We start from the raw sequence: 21,522 nt of genomic DNA on the forward strand, positions 1-21,522 counted from the left end.
GATGAGGATGACTTTGACGCAGGGGGAGGGAGAGGCGGATTTGGGCAGGCGCCAAGGCAGCCAATGGATATTGGCAGCTTGCTGAGCGGCGTGCTAGGCAATCTGGCTGGGGCTGCCACTGCCGGTCAGTCGAGTAATCCGTACATGAGGGGGCCGTTTGGGTCGCAATTGCCTCGTCATGGGGAGGACCAGCAGCAGCGCGGCCAGCAGGCAGAGTCGCGACAAGGTCAAGGTCCATCCACTTCATCGCGCAGTGGCTCCTCCTCTTTTGGCCCATTCGGCTTTCAGTGGCACTACCAGACGACGTCGTCCACGGGCAGCAGCAGCAGCAGCGCCAACGATGCTCAGGGTCAAGGCAGCCAATCGCCTCGCCCAGACGATGGCATGGGTGGTGCAGGAGGGGCTTCAGATGGTCGCTACTTTGATCATGGTAGCGGTCCCTCGTCATCATCATCTCAACAGCACGCCAACTCCCCCTTCTCGGCCTTTGCGGGGCATGGTCCTGATCCGTCCTCAGGTCCTGACCTCCCACCACAGCTCGCAGCCTTGCCTGGCCTCTTTGCTGATCTATTTGGAGCGCAAGCCGGGGCAAGTGGGCCCAATCAAGCCCACGCCCACCACGCCCAATTCAATCCCCTGCAATCGCTGCTGGGCAGCCTCTTTGGCGGAGGTGCGGGAGCCTTTGCTTCGGGTCGTATGGGAGACTACGTCTTTGGGCAGCAGGCATTGGATGATATTATCTCGCAGATGATGGAGCAGACGCAGGGCAGTACGGCGCCTCCACCTGCTAGTGACGAGGCGATCAAGAGGCTCAAGCGATGTAAAGTCGGGGATGTGGACGCTGCTAGTGAGTTGCGTGTGCGACGGAGACGAGGGGAGCTCAATGTTGACCGGCCCATTCTTGCTGCTCGCTCAGAACTCGCCCGTAATCGTGAATGCCCCACCTGTCTCGACGCCGTCCTTCCGCCAACAGACTCAGCAGCAAACAGCCCGACAGCATCGCGGAGACCCTCTCGAGTGGATGATGTGCTCGGAGATGCGGGCGTCGGACTCGAGGATGAAGATCCACCAGACGTTGCCCCAGGCGAAGCTGACGACCAGCCGAGCGACACCCTCGTCATCCTTCCTTGCAAGCACGCAGGCCACGAAGACTGCATCGTACCATGGCTGCAGCGGAATGGCACTTGTCCTATCTGTAGAGAGCCGCTCGAGCCCCGAGAGGCGACAGCATCAGCAGGAGCAGGAGAAGAGGGTGGTCAATCCGCAGCGAATTCGGGAGGCAGAGCTGGCACTTCGCAGCCCATCGACACCCCTCACAACCCAGCCGAGACAGAGACGTTCATGGGCGAGCTTGAGGACACTGACGAGGAGTACGATGATGCGCCTGAGGCTCAACTGGAGATGGATTCGCGGGAGGAGAGGAGAAAGAGGTTGAGAGAGGCTGCGGAGAGACGGGCGGCTGCGGGTCCAGCCCCTGCTAGTCAAGCAGCGCCAGCGCCTGAAGATCCTTTCGACCTCGATTGATCGAGTGGAGTGCAGATGTGTGTAATACCATGGGGCGAGTCCATCGCCGTACCATTGCGAGCTGCGTGATGCTGCGAAGCAAGACGTGCACGGTCCTCTGGCAGCGCCACTTGAAGTGGGCGGCGGGCGGCGGGCAGACGGGCAGAAGGGGCAGACCTGATGGGCTCAAATCTGAGGCAGCGCCGCCTCTTTGGCCGATCGACTGGGCGAGGACGCGGCTCCATTTGCCCTCGCGTTGATTTCGTCTTGATCCTCCTCCACGTCACTCTCGTACTCTTTCATCCTCGTAGCTCTCTAAGACGATGCTGTCTGGAGTGCTTGGCCGAAGCGGCAAAGGCAGCGGGTCCAACAATGCTGCTGGCGGTGCCTCTGCCTCCGGGTCGGGCGCAGGCGATCGAACGCCAGACCGAGGTGGTCGACCATCGCTGAGCAACGATGCCATTTCTCCTCCTTCAGCGACGGGCGGCCCATCGACGTACATGAGGCGGCACGACGGCATATCATCCGCAGTAAACGGTACTGGCAGCGGCAGCAGTGGGCCCTCTGGTTCATCCTCGTCGTCCTCTGGAAAGAGGCCGATGGGCGGCGGAGGAGCTGGGAGCAGCGGCAGCAGTCTGGCAAACATGGGCGCCAGCGCAGCTCCACCTCCTAATCTCTTGCCAGAAGAGATGAGGGCGCTACAAAAGGAAAAGGAGCGGGAGAGAGAAACGGCCATCAATGCTGAGATGAGCAGGCAGAGTAGTGGGTCCAGTGTGAGGACTTCGACTACTGCGTCGAGCAAGGTGGGTCTGCCGAGACCAAAGATGCCAAGTTGCTGCATGATTGACCTCCCTTGCTCGCACACGCAGAGCCCTTACTCGTCGAATCACATGGAGTCATCGGTCACTCGCCTCCTCGTCGCGACCAAGATGCTCCTCGAATCCCTCACAAAGTGGTCCATCGGACAGAAGTCGGAAACGCAGGTCAGCGACGTCTATGTGCGGCTGGGCAACGATTTCATTACTGCGAGGCAGGCTTTTGGCAGCTACAACATCGACATGAGGTGAGAGCGAGGCGCGCCAGTAGAGAGTCTGGTTCGCTGGAAAGCTGACCTCCTGCTGGCTCTCGCGCTCGCCCAGCGACCTGGCATCCGTCCCCGACGACCTTCGAGTCTGCCTGGAACGTTGCCTCTCAGAAGATGCCTCGCCCGCCGTCCTCGAGCAACACCTCCCTCGTGTGCGTGAGATCATCATTCATCTCCTCCAAGGACTCAAGCTCAAGCAAGCAGAGTACAAGCGCATCCTCGTCGCGCAGCAACGGGGTTCTACGACGTCGAAGCGCAGCAGCATCTTGCAGGCAGCGCCAGGTGTCGCGGCAAGCATGGCTGGCGAGCGAAGGTCGAGTAGAACAATCAGGCAGGAGCGACAAGGCGTCAGCGACAGTGCCCGCGGGTCGTACATTGCTCCAGAGCCACTCGAGCCCAATCCCAACTCACAGCCCGAAAGTCTCCCGCAGCGCTCCAACTCCTCCAGCGTCACCTCACCGAGGACTGCAGGCCTAAACGGTGGTACGCAGCTCGTTGACAACCCGACCCCTGCTCCGCCCGAGCCGCAAGAAGACTACCTCAAGACGCCGACCATGTCTCCTCCAGCAGCTGCCGACACTTCTCTTCCGGGCTCAGACCCTTCACCCTACACACCCGCCTCAACACCCCGTCGCGTATCTGGCTCGAGTTCGACGGGAAAACTCACCCGTTCACGCTCCGACGTCGTGGTAGCAGATGCAACAGAGGCGGACCCCAGCCTGCGAGCGTTGAAGAGTCGCGATGCGCTAGAGCGTCGAGCCAGCAAGCGCTTCAGCGCATACACCTTCAACAAGATGGGCGTCGGCCAAAGTGGGATGAGCAGCTTTGGCTCTGGCATCCTCTCCGGTGGTGGAGGAGCAAACGCCAGTCCTGAGATGCCGAGAAGCGGGGGCGGACACAAGCGCGGCGCCTCTCGCAGGCAGAAGCCCAGCGTTTCCAATATCTCTGAGCTCGCAGCCGCAGAAGAGATGCCACCCGTCCCCAAGTCGCCAAATCTCGCGCGCAAGTCTCCTCTGGCTACGCCGCAGCTGGGAGCGGGGGCGAGGGGCAGTGCGAGCACGAGGAGCAGCGCTGGTGCTGGTGCGGGAGGGAGTGAAATGGAGGAGTTGGCAGACTCGGCTTCGCGAGGAGGGAGCCCACTGCGCCGCACGGGCTCGCAGACGCTGGGTCTACCGTCGTCGTTGCGCAATGCCAATCGATCGCCTACGCCGTCGACTCAGGCTGCAAGCTCCAACGAGTCGCTGCCCTTTACCGACGCGAACCAGACGCCGAGGAGCCCAATTGTGGCAACAGCAGCAGCCGCTTCCATCCGAGGAGAAGACGTATTCACGGCAGGCAGCACCGACTCGTCAACCGCTCAAAGTGCAAGCGCCCGTACCCTCACTGCCGCAAGCAGCTCGCGCGATCACGCAGGCAGCACAGACAGTCCTGCGACCACGGGCACGTCAGACCTTTCCGTCTTTCTCCAACTCGGACGCCAGACACGCAAGACGACGCTGGACTCTTCGACTCCACTCAGCGTCGCGCGCCTCCGCATGTTGTTCGTGGAGCGCTTCGCCTACTCGCCGGGCAAGGACGACTTTCCTAGCATCTACGTCAAGGACGTCTCGAGTGGGGTGTCATACGAGCTGGAGGACCTGGCGGACGTGACGGAGGGGTGCGTGCTGACGCTGAACATCGAACCACTGGACCAGGTGAAGCAGCATCTCGATCTAACGTTGGGCGCTATCACAAAGGAGATCAGAGAGGTCAAGGCGCAGTTGGCTGAGAGGGAGCAGAGGGATGCGTTGGCGCTTGCAAGGAGGCCGTCTACATCTCATGCCCCGCGACTGGCGGACGCTGTCTCGCCGAGCAAATTCTCAGACCGGCAATTCGCTGCGGCAGAGGAGAGAATGAGGCGTAGTGAGAGTCGCGGGGACGACGGCGAGGGTGACGCTCTCGCGAGCGGACAGGCATCGTCATCGACTGGCCCGGCGCCCGACCTTCGCGGCCACTACGACGAGATCCTCTCCCTCCGCCGCGAGATGGCCATCCTCCGTCAATTACAGGGCGATTTCTCGACAGACGTTGGCGGTATGCTCAAGAAGATGAAAGAGCAGAGCGCGCGTGTTCGCTCCATCGCAGCGCAAGACGTTCCCACAGAGCGCAACTTCATTGTCGCAGGCAAGGCTCGTCTCGACGCCAGCTCGCAGGAGGTGCTCACTCTCGTCGAAGACCTGCAGGACGTGGTGGACGACCTCAAGCTGGACGTGATCCAGCGCGGGGTAAAGCCCAAGCCCGCAACGGTCAAGAAGATTAGCGCAGATATCGCCAAGGCCACCAGTGGGTTGGAGGACCTAGAGCGATACGTGCAGACGGTCAAGCCTAGCTGGAAGAAGACGTGGGAGAGCGAGTTGCGCGATATTGTCGAGGAGCAGGAGTTCCTCAATCACCAGGAAGGACTCATCGCCGACCTACGCGAGGATCACAAGGCGCTGCAGGAGGTGTATGAGAATATTCAGCAAGTCGTCAAGCTCCGCAGCGCTGGCCGGCCCACGGGGGGCAAATATATTCCGCCGTTGCCAGAGGAGGGGCACGAGGGGCTCAGCACGGTTATGCTTGAGGTGCGCGGCCAGAGCATCGACCACGAGAAGCGTTTGCGAGCTTTGCAGGCGGCAGAGAGGACGAGGCAAAGGGAGATGAGCAGTCGGACGGACGAGTTTCAGGAGGAACTGGCGGGCTTCGTTGCCGCGCCTGCTGGGTCGGGTAGCGGTGAGGCGGCTGGGAGTGGATTGCGCAAGACTGGCGGCCACTTGGAGGTAGAGCGCATCCGCTCTAAGCGCGACAAGGCTACGCTACTTGCCATGTTCGGCGGTGGAGGGTCGGGAGGGGCGCCTCCGCTACACGAAGGGGCGGCGCCGCCCAAGAAGCTGATCCTAGGCGGCGCCAAGGGAGCGGCACCTGCGGCCAAGTCGATGGCTAAATTGGCCTCGGCCACCTCTTCCTCGGCAGACTCTGCGCCCGGATTGTCGCCCACGACTTCGATGGACACGGCGAGCGATAGAGGTAGCGCGGAGTGAGAGAAGCGAGGGACGTTACACCTCGAGCTTGGGGATGTTTGTATATTTGCTGTGGTCCAATCGTGACACCTTCGAGTCCAAAGCTCGTGAAGCTGCGTGCTAGCATTCCATCGTGCCACCATGCCTTGTGGCGCGAGCGTCGCCCCGGCCGAGGACTTTGCAGTGCGATCGAGACTGCAGCACCTGGTTTCATCAAACAGTTGCTACGGACTGGCCGGCCTTGTCAGGCCTCGGCGAGTGACCCAGAGAGAGTAGACTTGAGACTGCAGCGAGTTGGCAATGATCGCTGCAAGAAGGGAGAGGGGCGTGTTAGCTGGATGCTTTGCCGTCAATCCGCGCCTCTCGACCTTCCAGGGTCGTTGCCGCTGGCATCATAATGATGTCAAGGGCCGTACGCTACGTCGGCGGTGCTCAAGCATAGCAGTCGCACCCCACGCGATGATCAGCAGCTCGCACTGGAGGACAGTGGGCTCGCTCGTCATCCGTCGCTACTGATTATGAGTGGCTGTCGTCGCCGAAGCGCAGACATGTCTGCCTGTCCATACGCTCGTGTCGCACGCGATCGCTCGCCCCCGTTCCTTGTCTCAGAATGGGTCAGTAGTGCAAGTCGCGTTGAGTCGGAGGTGCATCGAACCAGAGCACGGCCTGGAAGGAAGCGGTGGTCACAGCAACTGGTCTCGAGAGCAGTACTTCAGGACACGATATCACCAGACGACATCGACGAGGCTCGTCCACCTCGATTGTGGACCTAAATGTTGGTGTGATCGGTGCTCAAGTGTCCGTAATATCCTAATATACCGAAGGGCGACTGCGGATGAGAACTGGTCAGGAGGGTGCCCACTTCGGCGGGGCCTGCCTGCGGCAGGCCCTGAGCTGAACGGCGAGGAGAACAGCGCTATATGTCGTGATCATCGTCCTGCTGCCGGCTCTCTGCCCTCCCTTTTTATCTTCGCTGCGTGACGGAGCAAAAGTTAAGTTTGATCATATCCTCAAGGCTCACCAAGGAGACGGGGCAAAAGAAGCTGTACGGGCACACTCCACTGATTGTGGGCGGGGGGAATCGAACCCCCATTTCCACGGAAAGATGTGTGAGATGCAAGAACTCGCCACAACGTAACGTCCTCACCGTTAGACGACGCCCACAGCCAAATTGCTGATGATTGATTGCACGAGCATGTGCGTATATGTTCAAACATTGTGATGTCTGCCAATGGTCGGCATCCTGGACCAACATCAGCCCCCCCCCACCCTGCTCCCCCGTCCCCCGCTTGCCCCTTTCGCCTCAGACGCGTCTCTCCAGACCAGGCCCGTTTACCTCTCTGCCTTCTGTTGGCCGCATCTGACGGTTCTCGCTCACCACCTTGGCGAAGAGCATCACTATCAGCTGGGCATAAGGCCCTAAATGACGAGGACGACCCGAGGCCACGAACCGCTCTGCCGAGCCTCACACTACAGACGTGGGCCTTTGCGAACTGCTTGATACGTTGTTGTCAGGCGCTGAGCCTCCCGCGAGCTTTCAGCTGCAGTACTTGTGCCAAATCGCGGCCCTCGTTTGACGTGGGCGAAGCCATGTCATCTCCCTCCTATACGCACAGGAAGCAGCTATCACCGTGATGGCACCATCGAGTGACGTGCACAGCTGGCGTCGTGTTGCGAGGCTCAGAGAGGCGTGTGCTTGGGTTCGCCGGGCATGCTGTCGTAGTCGCAGAGTGCCACGGCGTATTGCAACGAAGGTGCTGGCGTGATCTAGAGCACCTCGTTGTCTGATGCGCTGACGCAGCGCACTGAGGTCTTGACTCACATAGCTGTCCAGCATCGACTCAGAGGCGCCATTGAAGCAGACGAGAGCGACGCCCCATCGTCCATCGCTTGGCTCTTTCTCCGTGTCCATCTTCACATTCACCAGCCCTCGTACTTCCCCGCATCTTTTGCCCGCGTAGGCGCTGACCCAAAACAGACAATAGTATCAGAGCATGGCAGCTACCTCACTGCAGCTCTGACAAGACGCGTGGGCGGATATCGTGGAAAGCATCATTTCGCACACGTAAGGATGTTATGCCCTCCTCGCGCGCGATCGGGGGGTCGTGCTCTATTCGCCTCGTCCTCGCCTTTCACAACGCTCTTGAAGTGACTCCATTCGTGAGGTACGAGGACGTCCCGGCTTGTGGAAACGCGAGACGGGGAGTGCAGCCAATTGGTCAGTGCGTAGACGCTTGTGCGATGACGCCTGATCGTGACCTCAATGAGGTCGAAACGTGTCAGTGCCTGGCTACGAGCAGCGGCTGGGCTGCCTGAGCACAGCGACTACACAGCGACTACATTCAACGATGGATCCGCGGGGCCAGCAGCAGGCGTGACGGTGGAGCGTGATGAGATCGTCGCTGAAGTTCAGACGGTAGCACGCTGATAGTCGAAACATCGATCGAGGCTCGAAGCAACGCTGCCCCCTTAGGTCGTGCATGCGGTGATTGCCCACCTCATCTGGACCTGCAGTCGACTCAGCGCTTCGTCGTGAGCTGCATATACCCCTGCGAGCCCCGCATCTGCCTACCATCTCTATCGCGCTGCTCTCATCCATTCAAGGGGTGAGGCGAAGTGGAGTGTTCGCCGTTGACTTTTGGATTCCGCCTACGGAAGGCAGCACTAGGTCGTCAAGCAGGCGCAGCTCTACGGTGACACGGCTTGGCACATGATGGCGATGATGAGTATGAATGATGATACCATTGAGCAGACGCCACCTCCGCGACTTCGTCAAGTCATCCATTCTGTTTATTGCCCCTCGTTACAGTATTACCCATCAATCATCAGCACACCATACCCATAAGCTGAATAGCACAGTGATAGCACATCGATCGAATGACAGTGCAAAGGGAAGGGAAACACCACGCACAAGTCCCCGGCCGCATCCCCGCTTTCCCCGTCCACTGCGCCGAGCGAACTCCCCGATCCTCCCGCCTGCTCTCGAGGATAGCACTGCTAATCCTCATCCATCTCATCCTCGCCATCGTTCGCTTCCTCATCCTCGTCCGTCTCCTCCTCCTCCTCGTCCGTCTCCTCCTCCTTCTTCTCCGGCTCCTCCTCGAGCAGCTGCTCGCCGACGATGTGGCTCTTGAAGTAGCCCCATACGCGCGTGCCATCCTGCCCGGGAGGGTCGACGGCGACAGGGGCCGAGAGCCTGACGATCGGCTGCGATGCTGGCAGCCGGTACTCGGCCGCCACCTGCAGCACGCTCGACCCCGCGAAGGCCATGCGCCTCGTCCCGCTCGAGCTGAGAGGGCAAGCCTTGGCTGCGCGGGGGGAGAGAGAGAGAAAGGGGGGGGTAGCAAAGGAACGAGGAGGAGAGTATCTGGATGAGCGTGCGTGATTGCGCTGTCCTGAATTTCGCAGAAACCTACCTGCCGACTCGAGCAGCCTCCTCTGCGCGCCAGATAGGATGTCCGGGAGGATCTCATCCGCGCGAGGAGCCTTGGTGTCGTGGAGGATGGCGAGGAGCTCGGCCGCCGTGAAGACCGTGGCACTCGAATCGCTGGTCCAAGTGATCATCGAGCGGTTGCTGAGAGGGAACGAATGCACACGCCATTGAGACGACTGCTGACACAGCGCTTGACATGCAGCCGTCTTTGCTGCGAGCGCAACCTTGATCCCAGTGTCGACGAAGGGCGCCTGCTCTTGAAGCTGATGCCGCGCAGCGTCAAGAGCAGCGATGCTCGCATCATGTGCAGCGTTTCTCGTGTCGAAGTCCCGCGAGAGGTTGCAAAGGTCATCGTACTGGGCAAAGTACAGGTCGCACAGCCCAGCGCGATGCTCTTGCATATCCAGCTGTTGGTCCATGATGACCCGGACACTTGTTCCGGCCTTGCGCTGAAGGGGCACTGAGGCCTGAAAGAATCGATCGACCTCGGTGCCAGCAGTGAGCAAGATGCGTGTTGTGACCTGGCGTGGATGTCTTGACGGCAGTCGCTATTGAGCAGAGGGTCGAGGGTGCGATGCCTAGCAGCATGCAGACCAGCGTGTTGAGTCAGTACCCTAACGTTGACGGTGGCGGTGACGGTGACGGTGATGGTGGCGTTGGCGTTGGCGTTGGCAGGCGGTAGGCGATTAGCAATGGCCGGTGATGATGGAAGCGAGCGTTGAGATGGCAGGGAGCGGATGTGCGAAGGAGCGTGTGTGGGCGTGCGCAGAGGTGCCACTGCCGATGACGATGAGGACGATGCGAGCGAGTGTGATGAGATCGAGAAGGAGGAGCTCAGCGTGGAGGCTAACGAGCGTGTGGTCGCCGGCTCAGCATCGTCTTGTCGCCGCCTATGACCGTGGCTTGAGCATAGGCGGCTTCGCCGTGCGAGCGGAGTCTACGAGGACGGAGATGATGAGGATGGAGAGGATAGAAGGATGGAAAAGAGTGATGGGGAGGAGGCAAAGAGGGCAGGCTGTGCTGAGTCGATCTGTCGCTCAGCAACGAAAGTGACGGCAACAGCGAAGGGCGGTGTGCGTGCGGGCAGGGCAAACAGGCCAACGCGTCGAGATTGGTCGCGGCTCAACCCCTGGCCCGCCCGTTCTGCCAGCCCGCCTTGCACTTCCCTTGACCGCCTGCAATAGCGATGAGCCAATCACATCCTCGCCGGCTGACGACTCACGCGGATGGCATGATGAGAATAATCTATTAGAGGGATTAGCGAGCTCGTGGAGGGAGTCGGCACTGCTCCCCTGCCTTAGATCTTGTACATTTCCTCGATCTGCCTGCTGATGATCAGACGCTGGATCTGGCTCGTGCCCTAGCGCGCGAAAAATGGGACCAAACGGTGCGTCAGCATGGCCCGGGTCATGCTCAGCCCTCGCGACCGAACTCACCTCGTAAAGCATGTAGATCTTAGCATCTCTGTACAGCTTCTCGACGGGTGACTCTTTGTTGTAGCCCATTCCACCAAAGATTTGTACAGCTCGGTCTGCGTTGGCTACGGCCGCCTCACTCGCGAGAGCCTTGGCCATCGATGCGAAGTAGGAGTTGCGCAGGCCCTGATCCTTTGTCCAGCACGACTTCCAGACCATGTTGCGGGCTGACTCGACGGAGATGGCCATGTCGGCGAGCATGAAAGCAATTGCTTGGTGCTGGATGATGGGGCGACCCATCGTCTTGCGCTCTTGAGCGTACTTGATGCTGCGGCGCGCGAGGGCAGAAGGGGAAGAGATTGGTCAGGACCGTGCTTTCATGCACGCCGCCTTGCTGGAACTCACGCCTCAACGAGCGCCCTCTGCGCGACACCGATGGCTCCCGCGGCAACGAGCGGCCTGGTGATATCAAAGGCGCCCATGGCAGTCTTGAAGCCATCTCCAGGCTTGCCCAGCATGTTCTCCTCTGGCACCTCGACATTGTCAAACGTGATCATCCTAGTGTCGGAGCAACGCTGACCCATGTTGACTTCCTTCTTGCCCTTGATGATACCTGGCGAGTCACCATCGACGATGAAGCCGCTCATGGACTTGGTAGCCTTTGCGGACGGGTCCGTCTTGGCCAGAACGAAGTACCAGTTGGCGTGGCCTCCGTTTGTGATCCACATCTTGCTGCCGTTGATGACCCACTTGTCGCCTGACGCGGTGCGGTGCGGGGGCAGAGCATAATCAGCTACGGTTTCGTGTTGTGATGCCTCTTCTCAGCTCACCCTTCTTCTCGGCGCGAGTCGAGATGCCCGCAACATCGGACCCAGCACCAGGCTCCGTCACACAGTACGATGCCACGAGGGGCTCCTCGGTCATCCTTCCCAGGTACTTTGACTTCTGCTCCTTGTTGCCCGCCACAATGACAGGTGCCTCTGCGAGCCCGTTTGCCTCCATAGCAGTCTGAACGCCTGAGCAGCCAAAAGCGAGCTCCTCGGAGATCAAGGCGCACTCCATCAAACCCAGACCAGGTCCGCCGAACTCCTCTGGAATATGGGTGTTGAGCAGACCAACCTCGTGCGCCTTCTTGATGGCAGGCCAGGGGTACTCCATCGTCTCATCGTGGTGGCGTGCTACGGGGATGATGTGCTCGGCTGTGAACTTGCGGGCAAGGTCTGCGAGCGGGCCGAGGCGAGGGAGTGATGAGTTCAGACAAAATGCTTTCATTGGTCTATGCTTGCACCTCCTACCCACCCTGGTAAGCCTCTTGGTCTTCGCTTAGCTTAAAGCTAACAGAGCCAGCGCCCTCTGCTGCCTCGGAGGCAAAGCTGCGAGTAGCGCCGAGAGCCAAGGTGCGTGAGCACGAGGCAGTGGCGGCTGTGGTAGCCGTCGTCTGGCTGGCACGCAACAAGGTGCTGGGAAGACGTCGAGCGGCGGTAAAGGTGTTCATGATGATGTTGTGCTGAGGGATATCGTGTGATGGCAAAGACGAGAAGGAGCTCTGATCGGGCCTTGTTGTTACTGCTCCCGCTCCTCTTGATTGATGATGCGAGCCAAGCCAGGCTGCGAGAGGGCCTGCGAGGCTGCGAGGCTGCGAGGCTGCGAGGCTGCGACCTCGGTCGGCAACCTGGGCTTACGATGCAGGCGCCTTGTTTTCAATTGCCGACCCGGTCAGAGCGGAGCCCCCTGCCCCCCTTTCACGCAGGGCCTAGGGTGATGAGAGCCACGCGACATAAACGACGAGAGCGCAGAACAACACGAAGAACTCAGGAATAACACGCGCAGGCATCAATTGCATTACGAAGACATCCAATCAACCCTTGATCGCCTTCTTGATCGTCGTCTCCATCTCTTCAAGGTCCTCCGTACCCACTCTGAGGATCTCGCACGACAGGGCTGCGCGAGGAAAGGGAGGTCGAGTTGGTCAGCTTCGTCGTGGTCGATTTCATCTTCGTCATCGCGCTGCGCTCCGCTCACCCTGCTCGATGCCATTCATGAGCTTCCAGCTGGCCTCGTCGTGGACAAAGTTGATTGACACACCCTTGCGACCGAATCTTCCGGTGCGACCTGCGGTCGAGAGAGAGAGAGAGAGGAGAAGGTTGCGAGGTCAGCGCCTGCAATACCGCGTGCGTGCTTCGAGCCTCTTCACACTCACCAATACGATGCAGATACGTCTCAGCATCCGGCTGCCCACCCTGCGTCACCGGCATGTCGTAGTTGACGACGAGCGTGACCTGCATGATGTCGATACCCCTCGCAATGACGTTCGTCGCAATCAATACCTTACTCTTGCCATCCCTAAAAGCATCGATGGTCCTATCGCGACTTGCGGTGTCCAGCTTTCCATGCAACGAGTCCACCTTGTGCCCCTCGGCTGTCATCCTCCTCGCAATCTCGTCTGCCGTGTCGCGCTTGGCACAGAAGATGATGGATTGGCCAATGGTGAGGAGGTTGTAGAGCTCTACGAGAACCTCATACTTGTGCTCTTCGCTGTTGCAGTCCATGTAGAATTGCTTGATCAGGTCCACGTTGAGCTCCTCCTGCTTCAGGCGAATCTCGTTGGCCATCGGGGCGAGACGGGCAGCGAACTCGCGGACGTTGTCTGGGAAGGTGGCCGAGAAGAGGACGAGTTGGCACGTCTTGGGCATTGTGTTCTTGACACGAATACTCTGTTCTCCCAACCCTTGCTGGTCGAGCATATTGTCCGCCTCATCGAGCACAAAGACCTTGATGTTCTTGGTATCAATCGCCCGCTTCTTGATCAAGTCGAAAGCCTTGCCTGGCGTGCCGACGATGATCTGCGCGTCGACCTTGGTGTTCGGCGGAATGCCGTCTGGAATGGCGTAAGCTGTCTTGACCTTGGTGTACTTGCCCATCTCGTGGACGACGTCCATGATCTGGCGGGCGAGCTCGCGAGAGGCTGGCACATGGGCAGGAGAGATTGGGGTTAGAACACGTTGTCGCCCTGCCGCGTCGCCGCGCTACTCACGAGCGAGGGCGATGGCCTGGGGAGCATTGAGCGAGAAGTCGACGCGGCTCAGCATCGTCAGGACAAAGGCTGCCGTCTTGCCTGTACCCGACTGCGATTGGCCAATCATGTTGCGTGGCGGATTCTGCAGCAGCAGCGGCAAGGCCCTCTCCTGAATCTTGCTTGGCTTCTGATACTTCATTGAGTAGATACCCTTGAGCAGCTCCTCGGACAAGCCGAGTTGGTCGAACGACTTGACCGAGTAGAGGGGTGAATTGGGGTCTGCCTGCTGGTCTGCGAGGGTCACTGTCACGTCGTATTTGGACTCGAGGAGGTTGCCATCCTTGTCCTTTTCTTGCTTCGGCGATGATGGACCGGCGGCGGCGGATGAGGTGGCTGCTGCTGCTTCTGGCTTGTCTGTGGCGGCAGCCGGCTTGGAGTCGTTTGCGGATGTCGCTGGGGTATCCTTTTTCTCGTCGCCCTCGGCTCCTCCTGTCTTTTTTTCGTCTGCGGCAGGTGTCTTTGCCATCAGCGAGTTGATTCGCGCGGTGACAGCGTCGAGATCACCGCCGTCAGCCTTCTTGTCGTCGTTGGTTGAGCTCATGATGGCTGCTACTGCTACGAGTGGTAAAGATGCTGCGAAAGTGTTGGTTCCTCTGCCCGCTCGTCCACCTCAAAGTCAGACAAAGCTGGCCTTCTCGTCTCCGTCCGTCCGTCCGTCCGCCCGCCAAACCGTCGGCTCCTTCTCGTCGACGTCGACGGCGCGCTCCACGACCTGCTTGCTTCCCTTCCTCCTCTCACCCCGCAACCTCACAGCTCAATCCCCCATCGTCGCCCGCCACCATGGGCTTCCGAACAGGCTATGTGATCACGTCCCTCGGCTTTCTCTCCGGCGTCCTCTTCATCGCATCGATCTATGACTTCCCTCTGATCTACTCGACGCCCTTTGACCCTCAGTCGGCCATCGTCGCCGAGCAGTTCTACCTCTCTGCCTACAAGGGGCCTGGAGCCATCGCTGCATTGCTTCACGGCATGATGGCGCTGGGCGTTGTCGGTCTGCTGGCTAAGCTTCATCGCTGGTCAGAGACGGCAAAGTACTTTGACGGGTCGTGTGTGGGTGAGTAGCCGGGAAGATAAGGCTACCGCGATGTGTGGACCTTCACTCACACCCTCTGCCCCTCCTCCTCCCGCATCGCCAGCCCTCATGGTAGGAGCCATTGCCATGTACGGTGTGGTGATCATCCCAAACCTCAAGCTCCTCGCCGACCCGGCAAACGTCGCCCTCCTCAACCGCTCCTCAATCCGCACAGAACGCGACGCCTACATCAAGCACCAGGGCGGCACCCCTCCCGATTTCTACACTGACCCATTGACCACCGAGGAGCGCATCTCAGCGCTGCGCATCATCGCCGCGACCAACACGATCAACATGGTCCTTCTCGCGGGTATTGCGCTGCTGCAGGCTACGGAAGTCTGGATCGAGGAGAAGGAAAAGAGGGAGGAGCAGAAGGCGAGGATGAATGCTGCCAAGGAACTGAGTCAGCAATTGAAGGAGAGTGAAGGGGCGAAGAAGGATCAGTGAGCGGCAAAGGGGAGTGAAAGCGAGGTTGGAGCGAACGGAGCGACGTTAGACAGGTTGTGAGAAGACGAACGTGAATTGGAGTGTGTATCTTGCAGCATTGTTGTACAGATGGGTCCGAAATCAAGTCATGTATACCTGCGCAGAGCGAGCCAGGTGTCCGGCTCTCAACCTCAAGCCTCAGCAGCCATCTCCTCGTCGCCGCCCATGACCTTCTTCATTGCGGCATCTGCGATCTCGAGATCCTTGTGTCGCCCAGCCTGCGTCTGGACGTACTGCTCGCTGCGTGGCGGGAAATGGCAAAGTATCAGCCGACTTCCCGACGCTCAACACCTCTCCTGCGCATCTCGTACTCACCGATGCGTTCCACTGATCCTCACGAATCGATACAAGCCCAACGCCTGCGCATCACCCTCCCACTGCCTCATCAACTTGACATTCTCCTCGTGCAGTAGATCTGGAACCTCCATCTGCTCCATGTACTCCCTCCTCTCCGCCGCAATGACCTCCTTGAGCTCTACCTCCTGCTTGCTAGGCGGTCTCCCTGGTCGCCTCTTCGCTACCTCCTCTTCCAGCTCGGCATCTCTGCGAGTGAGGAAGGACGCCTCCATGAAGGTGTGCAGGGCCGGCAGATCGGGAAGGCAAGGTATCTCGTCGGGAAGGAGGAGGAGGAGGGCGAGAATGCGTTCTACGCGATGCTCAACGGCACGGTTGCGTTCCGTCTTGCGGGAAGAGAGCTTGACGTCTCGAAGAGCCACTCGCTCGAGCTGGTGGGCACGACGAGACTTGGGGTGCGTAGGCGCATCTTTGCGCTTGATGCTTTTGGCGGTGATCTGGGTGTGAGAAATCAAAGACACGAGAAAATCAGCACGGGGCGAGTAGTCATTGGCAGGAGAGCACCGCGCTGCTGCTCACCTTGCGTCCGCCCATGCTTGATCTGGTGGGATGATTGGTAGAGGATGAAATTCACGCAGGAGCTGCTTCCGTGACCCGCCCGCATCTCGCGCCCGACCACATGGGGGGCGGAAGGCGGCGAGGCGATTTTGGGTCGCGTCTGTGCTCAGCGACGCCTTCGCGACCAAATCATCCGCTCTCGTTCCTGACCAGCAAGAGGTCGTGCGGTGAGCTCGGCGGAATGGCCGAGACACTAGGCCCACTCTCGCCCTAGACGGCCGTCTGTGCTAGCGACCGCAAAAGACAGTCCGCCGCACAGCCTCGGAAACGCGAAGCCGACCACATTGCTCTCTTGCCCTGCCCTGAATGTGCGGATGAAGTTGGGTGATGAGTCGATGCCAGCGAGCCTCTGCTGAGCGGGCAGTGCAAGATGACTCGACGCCAGCGAGCCTCTGCTAGATGACTCGACGACTCAGCACGCCTCGCTTCTTGCCTCCCTTCCCTCCTCTCCATCTCCTCTCTCTCTTCACCACCCGGCCCCGCTTCGTCACGGCTTCTCTCCTCGCCCACCTCACACACCCTTGCCTATCCTCAACGAGCCGGCCTCGTCATCGATAGCTTCCCTCTCTCACGGCTCTCTGCCACCTAGCGTCACAGCCAGGACTCGACCCGCCTGTCTCTCTGGTATCCTCTGCCTTGCGCCGCTCGAGACGTCAAGAGCATCGGTGAGTTGCGCAGAACCCGCCCCATCTGCCGGCCAGCATCCTTGCACGCACATCGTGGCTGACGCTAGCCATCGCCCTCCTCCTCGCTCAGGATGTCCACCGTGGCGCGGGTTCTGGTGCCCAGCTCAGCACTCTTCATCGGCCTCACCTGCCCGCACTCGAGCTCACTTGCTTCAAGCTAGGTCCCAGTCTCGCCTCAGCACCCACTCGTCAAGGCTCTACCACCCACCCATGCGTATCTGACTGATTGTCGCAAGTCTGCCCTCGGTCGTCATCGCCGTCACCATCACCGTCAACGTCAACGTCACCGTCACCGTCACCATCACTCGCCTCGCACAGTACACAGTCAAGGAGAAGAGCTGAGCCGTCACAATGCAGCTGTGTAGTTGCTAGCTTTCGACATGGTCCTGCTCTAAGACCGTCGCTGTAGGCATCAGTCGTGTACTCGGCACGGCAAGCAGGCGGCTTGGCACAGACCGTGTCCCCCATCCCCAGGGTTCGGCACACCATCTATGCTCTCGTCCTAGGCCTGGCTCAGTGCTTCCATCTTGCCGCTGGTCCATCGCTGAAGCAACTCAAGGTCGACTTCGTCACCTCCCCACGTCTGTGGAGCAAGCTCGAGCACGACGTCCTCATTGACTTTATGGCTCAATCGCACCGCCCCTCCCGTCGGGACGCCGACTCAGTCGCACGTCCGCTCCGTCCTCAAGACAACACTCAGAGCATCAGGCGAACGCTCATCACCAACAGCACAAGCGTCATCGTGACGGCTCGTGCACACGTCTCAACGGCAATCGCGTTTGGTCCTAGACGACTTCCAATCGTCTTCCAGCTTTGTCCCTCTCACGAGCTCCACCCTCACCATGGTCACATTCAAGAGCAGCAATTTCACCGCTGCCATGCGGGCAGGCCTCGAGATGCCCACAGAAAGCATCCCTCTGCCCTCACCAGAGACCGTGGAGAAGGCCGAGGCGCTGGATCCAGCAGCGAGGGAGGAGATTTACAAGGTCGGTCTAGCCTACATCAGGCACCGACGCGGGACTGAGAAGGCGGTGGGAAGGGTATACAAGATGGCCGAGGCGCGCGAGCAGGAGCTCAGGCGCGAGGAGGAGGACAAGAAGAGGAAGCGGGAGGAGAAGGAGAAGAAGAAGGCAAAGGGGGAGACGAAGGAGGAGGATGAAGACATGGACGAGGATGGCGACGAGGCGGGCGGTGAGGCGGGCGGTGAAGCGAGCGGCGAGGCTGCCGGCGAGGCTGAAGACGAGGCGGGCGGCGAGATGGACGGCGAGGGAGAGGAGTCGGCGGAGCAACTGGCGCGTGTGGTCGAGATTGGAAGGATCGCGCGCGCGTACGCTCTGGATCACTTCATCAAGGAGGCCGCAAATTACACCGTCAAGGAGGAGGACTCCAACACCGCGCCTGCCGACCCCTCCCAGCCTCCTCTTGACCCTCCCCAGCCTCTCGTCAAGGACCTCGTCGTTGGCATCGTCCGTTGGTCCACTCCAGGGGACTGCAAGAGCTACGACATGGACAAGGTGCTCGCGCACTTTGTCCAAGTACTCGAGCGCTCTTGGCACCTCTTCGGGGACCCGGCGCGGGGCTTCAAGCACCCGAACCCCCAAAACGGCGAAGTGAAGATCTTCTTCACAGGTCGCGTAGGGAGTGCCATGGCGAGCTTCACTGTCAAAGGAGGCAGAGTACAGCATCAGGTCTGGGAGGATGACCTGCCCCAGTTCGAGCGGGCATACAGGATCATCCTGTTCGGCGACGACGCCTGGTCGGTCGAGCGCCGCACGCTCCGTGAGTGAATCGATGATGTCTTCTCGTTGCATTGTTTGCAGCGCAGCAGCTTGCTGACCGCGCCTTCTCCTCTCCTTACTAGTGTACTTCCTCAGCAAGATCTCCGCCGACATTGTCTACCTGAAAGGAGACATCGACGGAGCGACGTTCAAGGTGTTCACGGCGGCCGAGCTCCTCTCCATCCTCCACGACACCAAGGCTCCTCGCGCGGACGAGATCCTCCCTGTCCTCCTCTCTGGCGCCCAAAGGAGATTGTTGGAGCGCGCTGGTAAGTAAGACTACGGTGTCAACCAGCACCAGCGTGCTGACCCGCCATATCTCCGCGTCCTGCCCCTACCTCTACCGCTTCGCTGCACCCACGCGCTGGTTCTTAGGCACGGGAGGCCGAGTCTGCCCATCGATTTACACTTCTTCTGTCTACCTGCCTTCACATTGAGCTCCTTGCTCACTCACCGCGCCTTCCCTCTTTCGACTCAACTTCACGTCCGCCTCACCCTTGGTCCAGCACTCCACTGGGCGTCACACCCATCCAAGGATGAGCAGCAAACAGTGATCAGCAGCAGCCTCGTCGCCCAGCAGCTTCCTTTCTCGACATTTCCTGCGTCAAGTCTCGCGGACAGCGTTGGGCCTATGCCAGGCCCATCTCCATCCCTCTCATCCGGCCTGCCGAGAGTACTACTACCCTGGAGCCGTGGAGCGCGGAGGCTCTTTTTCCCCCATAGTCTCGTTCTGCCCTTTGCGCCTGTCCCTGTCAGCACGCCCGCTTCCAGAAGGCGCTTCGTGAATGGAAGAAGCAGCAGGGCAACAAAGGCCCTGCATCGCCGCTACAGAATCTCGCCGCAGGTGCTGCGAGCGTGTTCGGCCTGCGCTCTGCCATGCCGCCGGTCACCATGACGAGGAAAAAGAGAGGAAGCAAGACCCAAGCCTCCGAGACGGAGGACACGCAGGAAGGAGGGGTGGAGCAGACAGACGGGGAGCAGGGAGATGACGAGGGGGAGGAGGAAGAGGAAGAGGAGGAGGAGGCAGGGACGGAGGCAGGGACAGAGGGAGAGACGGCGAAGGAGACGGCGGGAGAGACAGACAGCGCTGCGGTGCAGCAGACGGTGAGGAGGAGCAGCCGCATCGCCTCCGGCTCTCGAGCCCCTGCTCCCCAGCAGCAGGCGGCCTCTGCAGAGGCAGGCCCCTCGACGACGACGACCAGGAAGAGGAAGGCAGCCGCCTCCTCCTCCACCCGCAGCAAGCGCAAGCGCTGATCGACTCGTCGCAGATTGCGCGAGACGAGCGAGCGCAACCACCACTCAATCATCTCAGACGCCGATTCACTCATTTTTTTTCTCTCGATCATCTTATATCTTTTTCTCATATCCTCTGGGGCAGCCTGGCTCCCATGCATGGGGACTCTTCGTGTGCGATGTCCAGGGTCAAGGCGGAGGCGTGTAGGTAGAAGGACGGACAAGGCGAGATTGCCAGTCCGTATTGGTCTTTGGGTACAGGCACCTTCTATCTTTACATTGTCCCTCATCTTGCGGTCATAAAACCATCACATCTCAGACCCATTCATGAGCTGGTCCGTTGCCCGCCTGTAGCTGGAGTCATCTCTCAAACGTAGTGATAGCAGCGGCGACGCCGCGGCGGAGTGATCTCTCGGGTCGTAGTGGTAGCGGCGATATCGCGGGAAGAGCATCGAGGAATTAAAGGTAATGCATCAGCGTCGACGTCAAAGATGGTATGTGCTGCCCATGACGACGACGTGGCTACATCAAATCCACCAAGCTGGTCCGCGAACGCTCATCCTCACCTACGCTCAAGCACGGTCGTCGCTGTTGCTGCCAGGCATCGACATCGATATCAGCCCTTCTTTTGCTCGCGATGGCATCTTTCAAGGTCGCTGAGTGTGCTCGAGTGGTCGATGAACAAACAGCTGAGCGCCTGCGTGGCTCACTCGTGCTTCCTCTAGCTCCCCTGAGGCTTGTCCGCATTTCATGCAGCAACGGAACCTCTGTTTGCCCGCACCGCCGTCGTCCTTTGCCTTCTTCGCCCAGCCCGGTATCGACTGCCCTGGCTGCTGCGTTTTATTTGCCTTGCTACACACGGCGAGCCCATATCCAGCGGCGCCTAGCCTGTTTATGACTTCCACGCTGTTGCGGGAGCAATGCAGAGGGACGCAGGGAAGTATGCTGGGTGAGCGAAATCATCAGTCGCAGTCAACAGCATCAGACCAATGCGCATCGCAGCTCGTTGAACGCCGAATGCGAGGAAGAAGTTTCCCTTGTCCAGCAGCTCGTAGACGTCGGCCTGAAGCATGAAAGTGATGCCGTTTCGGATCGCTCGCTTCTGTAGCTTAATCGCCTCTGCCATGAGAAGGGGATGGACGTAGTGCGATCCGGTTCGGCGGTGTAGACCGCGGTGCTGTAGGGCGAGGTCTGGTTAGAATGACGATAGGCATGAAGCGCTTGAGATGCCGCGGTTCGCTAATCCCATGAAAGCTCCTGTGACTTGCTAGAAGACCGTCTCGTCACCTATGGTGCGAGCAGGAGCGGGCGAGAATTATCATCAAAGCCCTGTCCTCGCTTGCTGCAGCCGTCTTACTACTCTCTGAATCCGTAGCGGCGGCGACATCGGCAGGGCGACCGCCTTAGGCATCCTCATCGTGGCAGCGAGGGCGGAGCGTACGGCGAGCGAGCGGCTGCAGGGTGGGAGACGCCCTTGCGTGCTGCTGCTTGGGGTCATCCAGAATACGTACCTTCACGGTGGTTGCGATGCTCGTGGCGACCACTGTCCAGTCGATGATGTGCCTGTGCATCGACGACTTTGTGTTGAACTGAGCGGGGAGGCAAGCGTGCGTGACGCCTAGGAGCGTGCGGCGACGCCGCCAATTGCCCACGGTCAAGCGGGCAAGCCGCCGCCCACCTTTAAGGTGCCAGATTATGTTACTTCACCCAGCCCCGCCTTGGCACAGAACAAAAAAAAACATGATCGTCTGGCCGCCCCGAAGGGCTTCCTCAATTTATAGACGCTGGCAGTCTTTTTATTTCTGG

At 59.9% G+C, this 21,522-nt stretch overlaps 9 protein-coding genes and 1 non-coding gene across 10 annotated transcripts; 4 read left to right on the top strand and 6 right to left on the bottom strand.

Annotated features, from left to right (window-relative positions):
- Nucleotides 1-663: 663 nt before the first annotated feature.
- BDZ90DRAFT_208373 (hypothetical protein) lies at nucleotides 664-1,221 on the top strand (the record flags this gene model as incomplete). Its single annotated transcript, XM_025504006.1, has 2 exons — nucleotides 664-856; nucleotides 1,073-1,221. Coding segments are annotated over 2 exons (342 nt in total), but the record flags the coding sequence as incomplete, so codon positions are not given.
- Nucleotides 1,222-1,739: 518 nt separating this feature from the next.
- On the top strand, nucleotides 1,740-5,743 carry BDZ90DRAFT_230331 (AIP3-domain-containing protein). Its single transcript, XM_025505430.1, has 3 exons — nucleotides 1,740-2,306; nucleotides 2,373-2,566; nucleotides 2,643-5,743. The coding sequence occupies exons 1-3, from the start codon at nucleotides 1,827-1,829 to the stop codon at nucleotides 5,644-5,646; spliced, it is 3,678 nt and encodes a 1,225-aa protein (XP_025364073.1). The 5' UTR covers nucleotides 1,740-1,826; the 3' UTR covers nucleotides 5,647-5,743.
- A 948-nt stretch (nucleotides 5,744-6,691) lies between these two features.
- Nucleotides 6,692-6,789, bottom strand: BDZ90DRAFT_t9. Its single transcript has one exon. It is a non-coding gene; the product is annotated as a tRNA-His (tRNA).
- Nucleotides 6,790-8,546: 1,757 nt separating this feature from the next.
- Nucleotides 8,547-9,712, bottom strand: BDZ90DRAFT_110049 (hypothetical protein). The gene is made up of 2 exons (XM_025503219.1): nucleotides 9,042-9,712; nucleotides 8,547-8,933 (listed from the first exon to the last, which is right to left on the bottom strand). Exons 1-2 carry the CDS (start codon nucleotides 9,475-9,477, stop codon nucleotides 8,623-8,625), a joined length of 747 nt encoding a protein of 248 aa, XP_025364074.1. The 5' UTR covers nucleotides 9,478-9,712; the 3' UTR covers nucleotides 8,547-8,622.
- A 611-nt stretch (nucleotides 9,713-10,323) lies between these two features.
- Nucleotides 10,324-12,090, bottom strand: BDZ90DRAFT_230334 (acyl-CoA dehydrogenase NM domain-like protein). The gene is made up of 5 exons (XM_025505431.1): nucleotides 11,773-12,090; nucleotides 11,304-11,693; nucleotides 10,879-11,230; nucleotides 10,495-10,801; nucleotides 10,324-10,418 (listed from the first exon to the last, which is right to left on the bottom strand). Exons 1-5 carry the CDS (start codon nucleotides 11,966-11,968, stop codon nucleotides 10,356-10,358), a joined length of 1,308 nt encoding a protein of 435 aa, XP_025364075.1. The 5' UTR covers nucleotides 11,969-12,090; the 3' UTR covers nucleotides 10,324-10,355.
- A 293-nt stretch (nucleotides 12,091-12,383) lies between these two features.
- On the bottom strand, nucleotides 12,384-14,172 carry BDZ90DRAFT_110253 (ATP-dependent RNA helicase DBP5). The gene is made up of 3 exons (XM_025503221.1): nucleotides 13,508-14,172; nucleotides 12,674-13,438; nucleotides 12,384-12,585 (listed from the first exon to the last, which is right to left on the bottom strand). Exons 1-3 carry the CDS (start codon nucleotides 14,088-14,090, stop codon nucleotides 12,473-12,475), a joined length of 1,461 nt encoding a protein of 486 aa, XP_025364076.1. The 5' UTR covers nucleotides 14,091-14,172; the 3' UTR covers nucleotides 12,384-12,472.
- A 123-nt stretch (nucleotides 14,173-14,295) lies between these two features.
- On the top strand, nucleotides 14,296-15,234 carry BDZ90DRAFT_236840 (hypothetical protein). The gene is made up of 2 exons (XM_025507305.1): nucleotides 14,296-14,603; nucleotides 14,686-15,234. Exons 1-2 carry the CDS (start codon nucleotides 14,330-14,332, stop codon nucleotides 15,066-15,068), a joined length of 657 nt encoding a protein of 218 aa, XP_025364077.1. The 5' UTR covers nucleotides 14,296-14,329; the 3' UTR covers nucleotides 15,069-15,234.
- On the bottom strand, nucleotides 15,209-16,102 carry BDZ90DRAFT_230337 (hypothetical protein). Its single transcript, XM_025505432.1, has 3 exons — nucleotides 15,981-16,102; nucleotides 15,423-15,898; nucleotides 15,209-15,347 (listed from the first exon to the last, which is right to left on the bottom strand). The coding sequence occupies exons 1-3, from the start codon at nucleotides 15,993-15,995 to the stop codon at nucleotides 15,239-15,241; spliced, it is 600 nt and encodes a 199-aa protein (XP_025364078.1). The 5' UTR covers nucleotides 15,996-16,102; the 3' UTR covers nucleotides 15,209-15,238.
- A 1,269-nt stretch (nucleotides 16,103-17,371) lies between these two features.
- Nucleotides 17,372-19,114, top strand: BDZ90DRAFT_110403 (hypothetical protein). Its single transcript, XM_025503222.1, has 3 exons — nucleotides 17,372-18,484; nucleotides 18,567-18,752; nucleotides 18,859-19,114. The coding sequence occupies exons 1-3, from the start codon at nucleotides 17,548-17,550 to the stop codon at nucleotides 18,918-18,920; spliced, it is 1,185 nt and encodes a 394-aa protein (XP_025364079.1). The 5' UTR covers nucleotides 17,372-17,547; the 3' UTR covers nucleotides 18,921-19,114.
- BDZ90DRAFT_110117 (hypothetical protein) lies at nucleotides 18,864-20,236 on the bottom strand. Its single transcript, XM_025503220.1, has one exon. It carries the CDS (start codon nucleotides 20,004-20,006, stop codon nucleotides 19,236-19,238), a length of 771 nt encoding a protein of 256 aa, XP_025364080.1. The 5' UTR covers nucleotides 20,007-20,236; the 3' UTR covers nucleotides 18,864-19,235.
- Between the last annotated feature and the right edge of the window lie 1,286 nt (nucleotides 20,237-21,522).

The sequence above is a fragment of the Jaminaea rosea genome (assembly GCF_003144245.1).
Source record: "Jaminaea rosea strain MCA 5214 unplaced genomic scaffold BDZ90scaffold_2, whole genome shotgun sequence".
NCBI classification, from domain to species: Eukaryota; Fungi; Basidiomycota; class Exobasidiomycetes; order Microstromatales; genus Jaminaea; species Jaminaea rosea.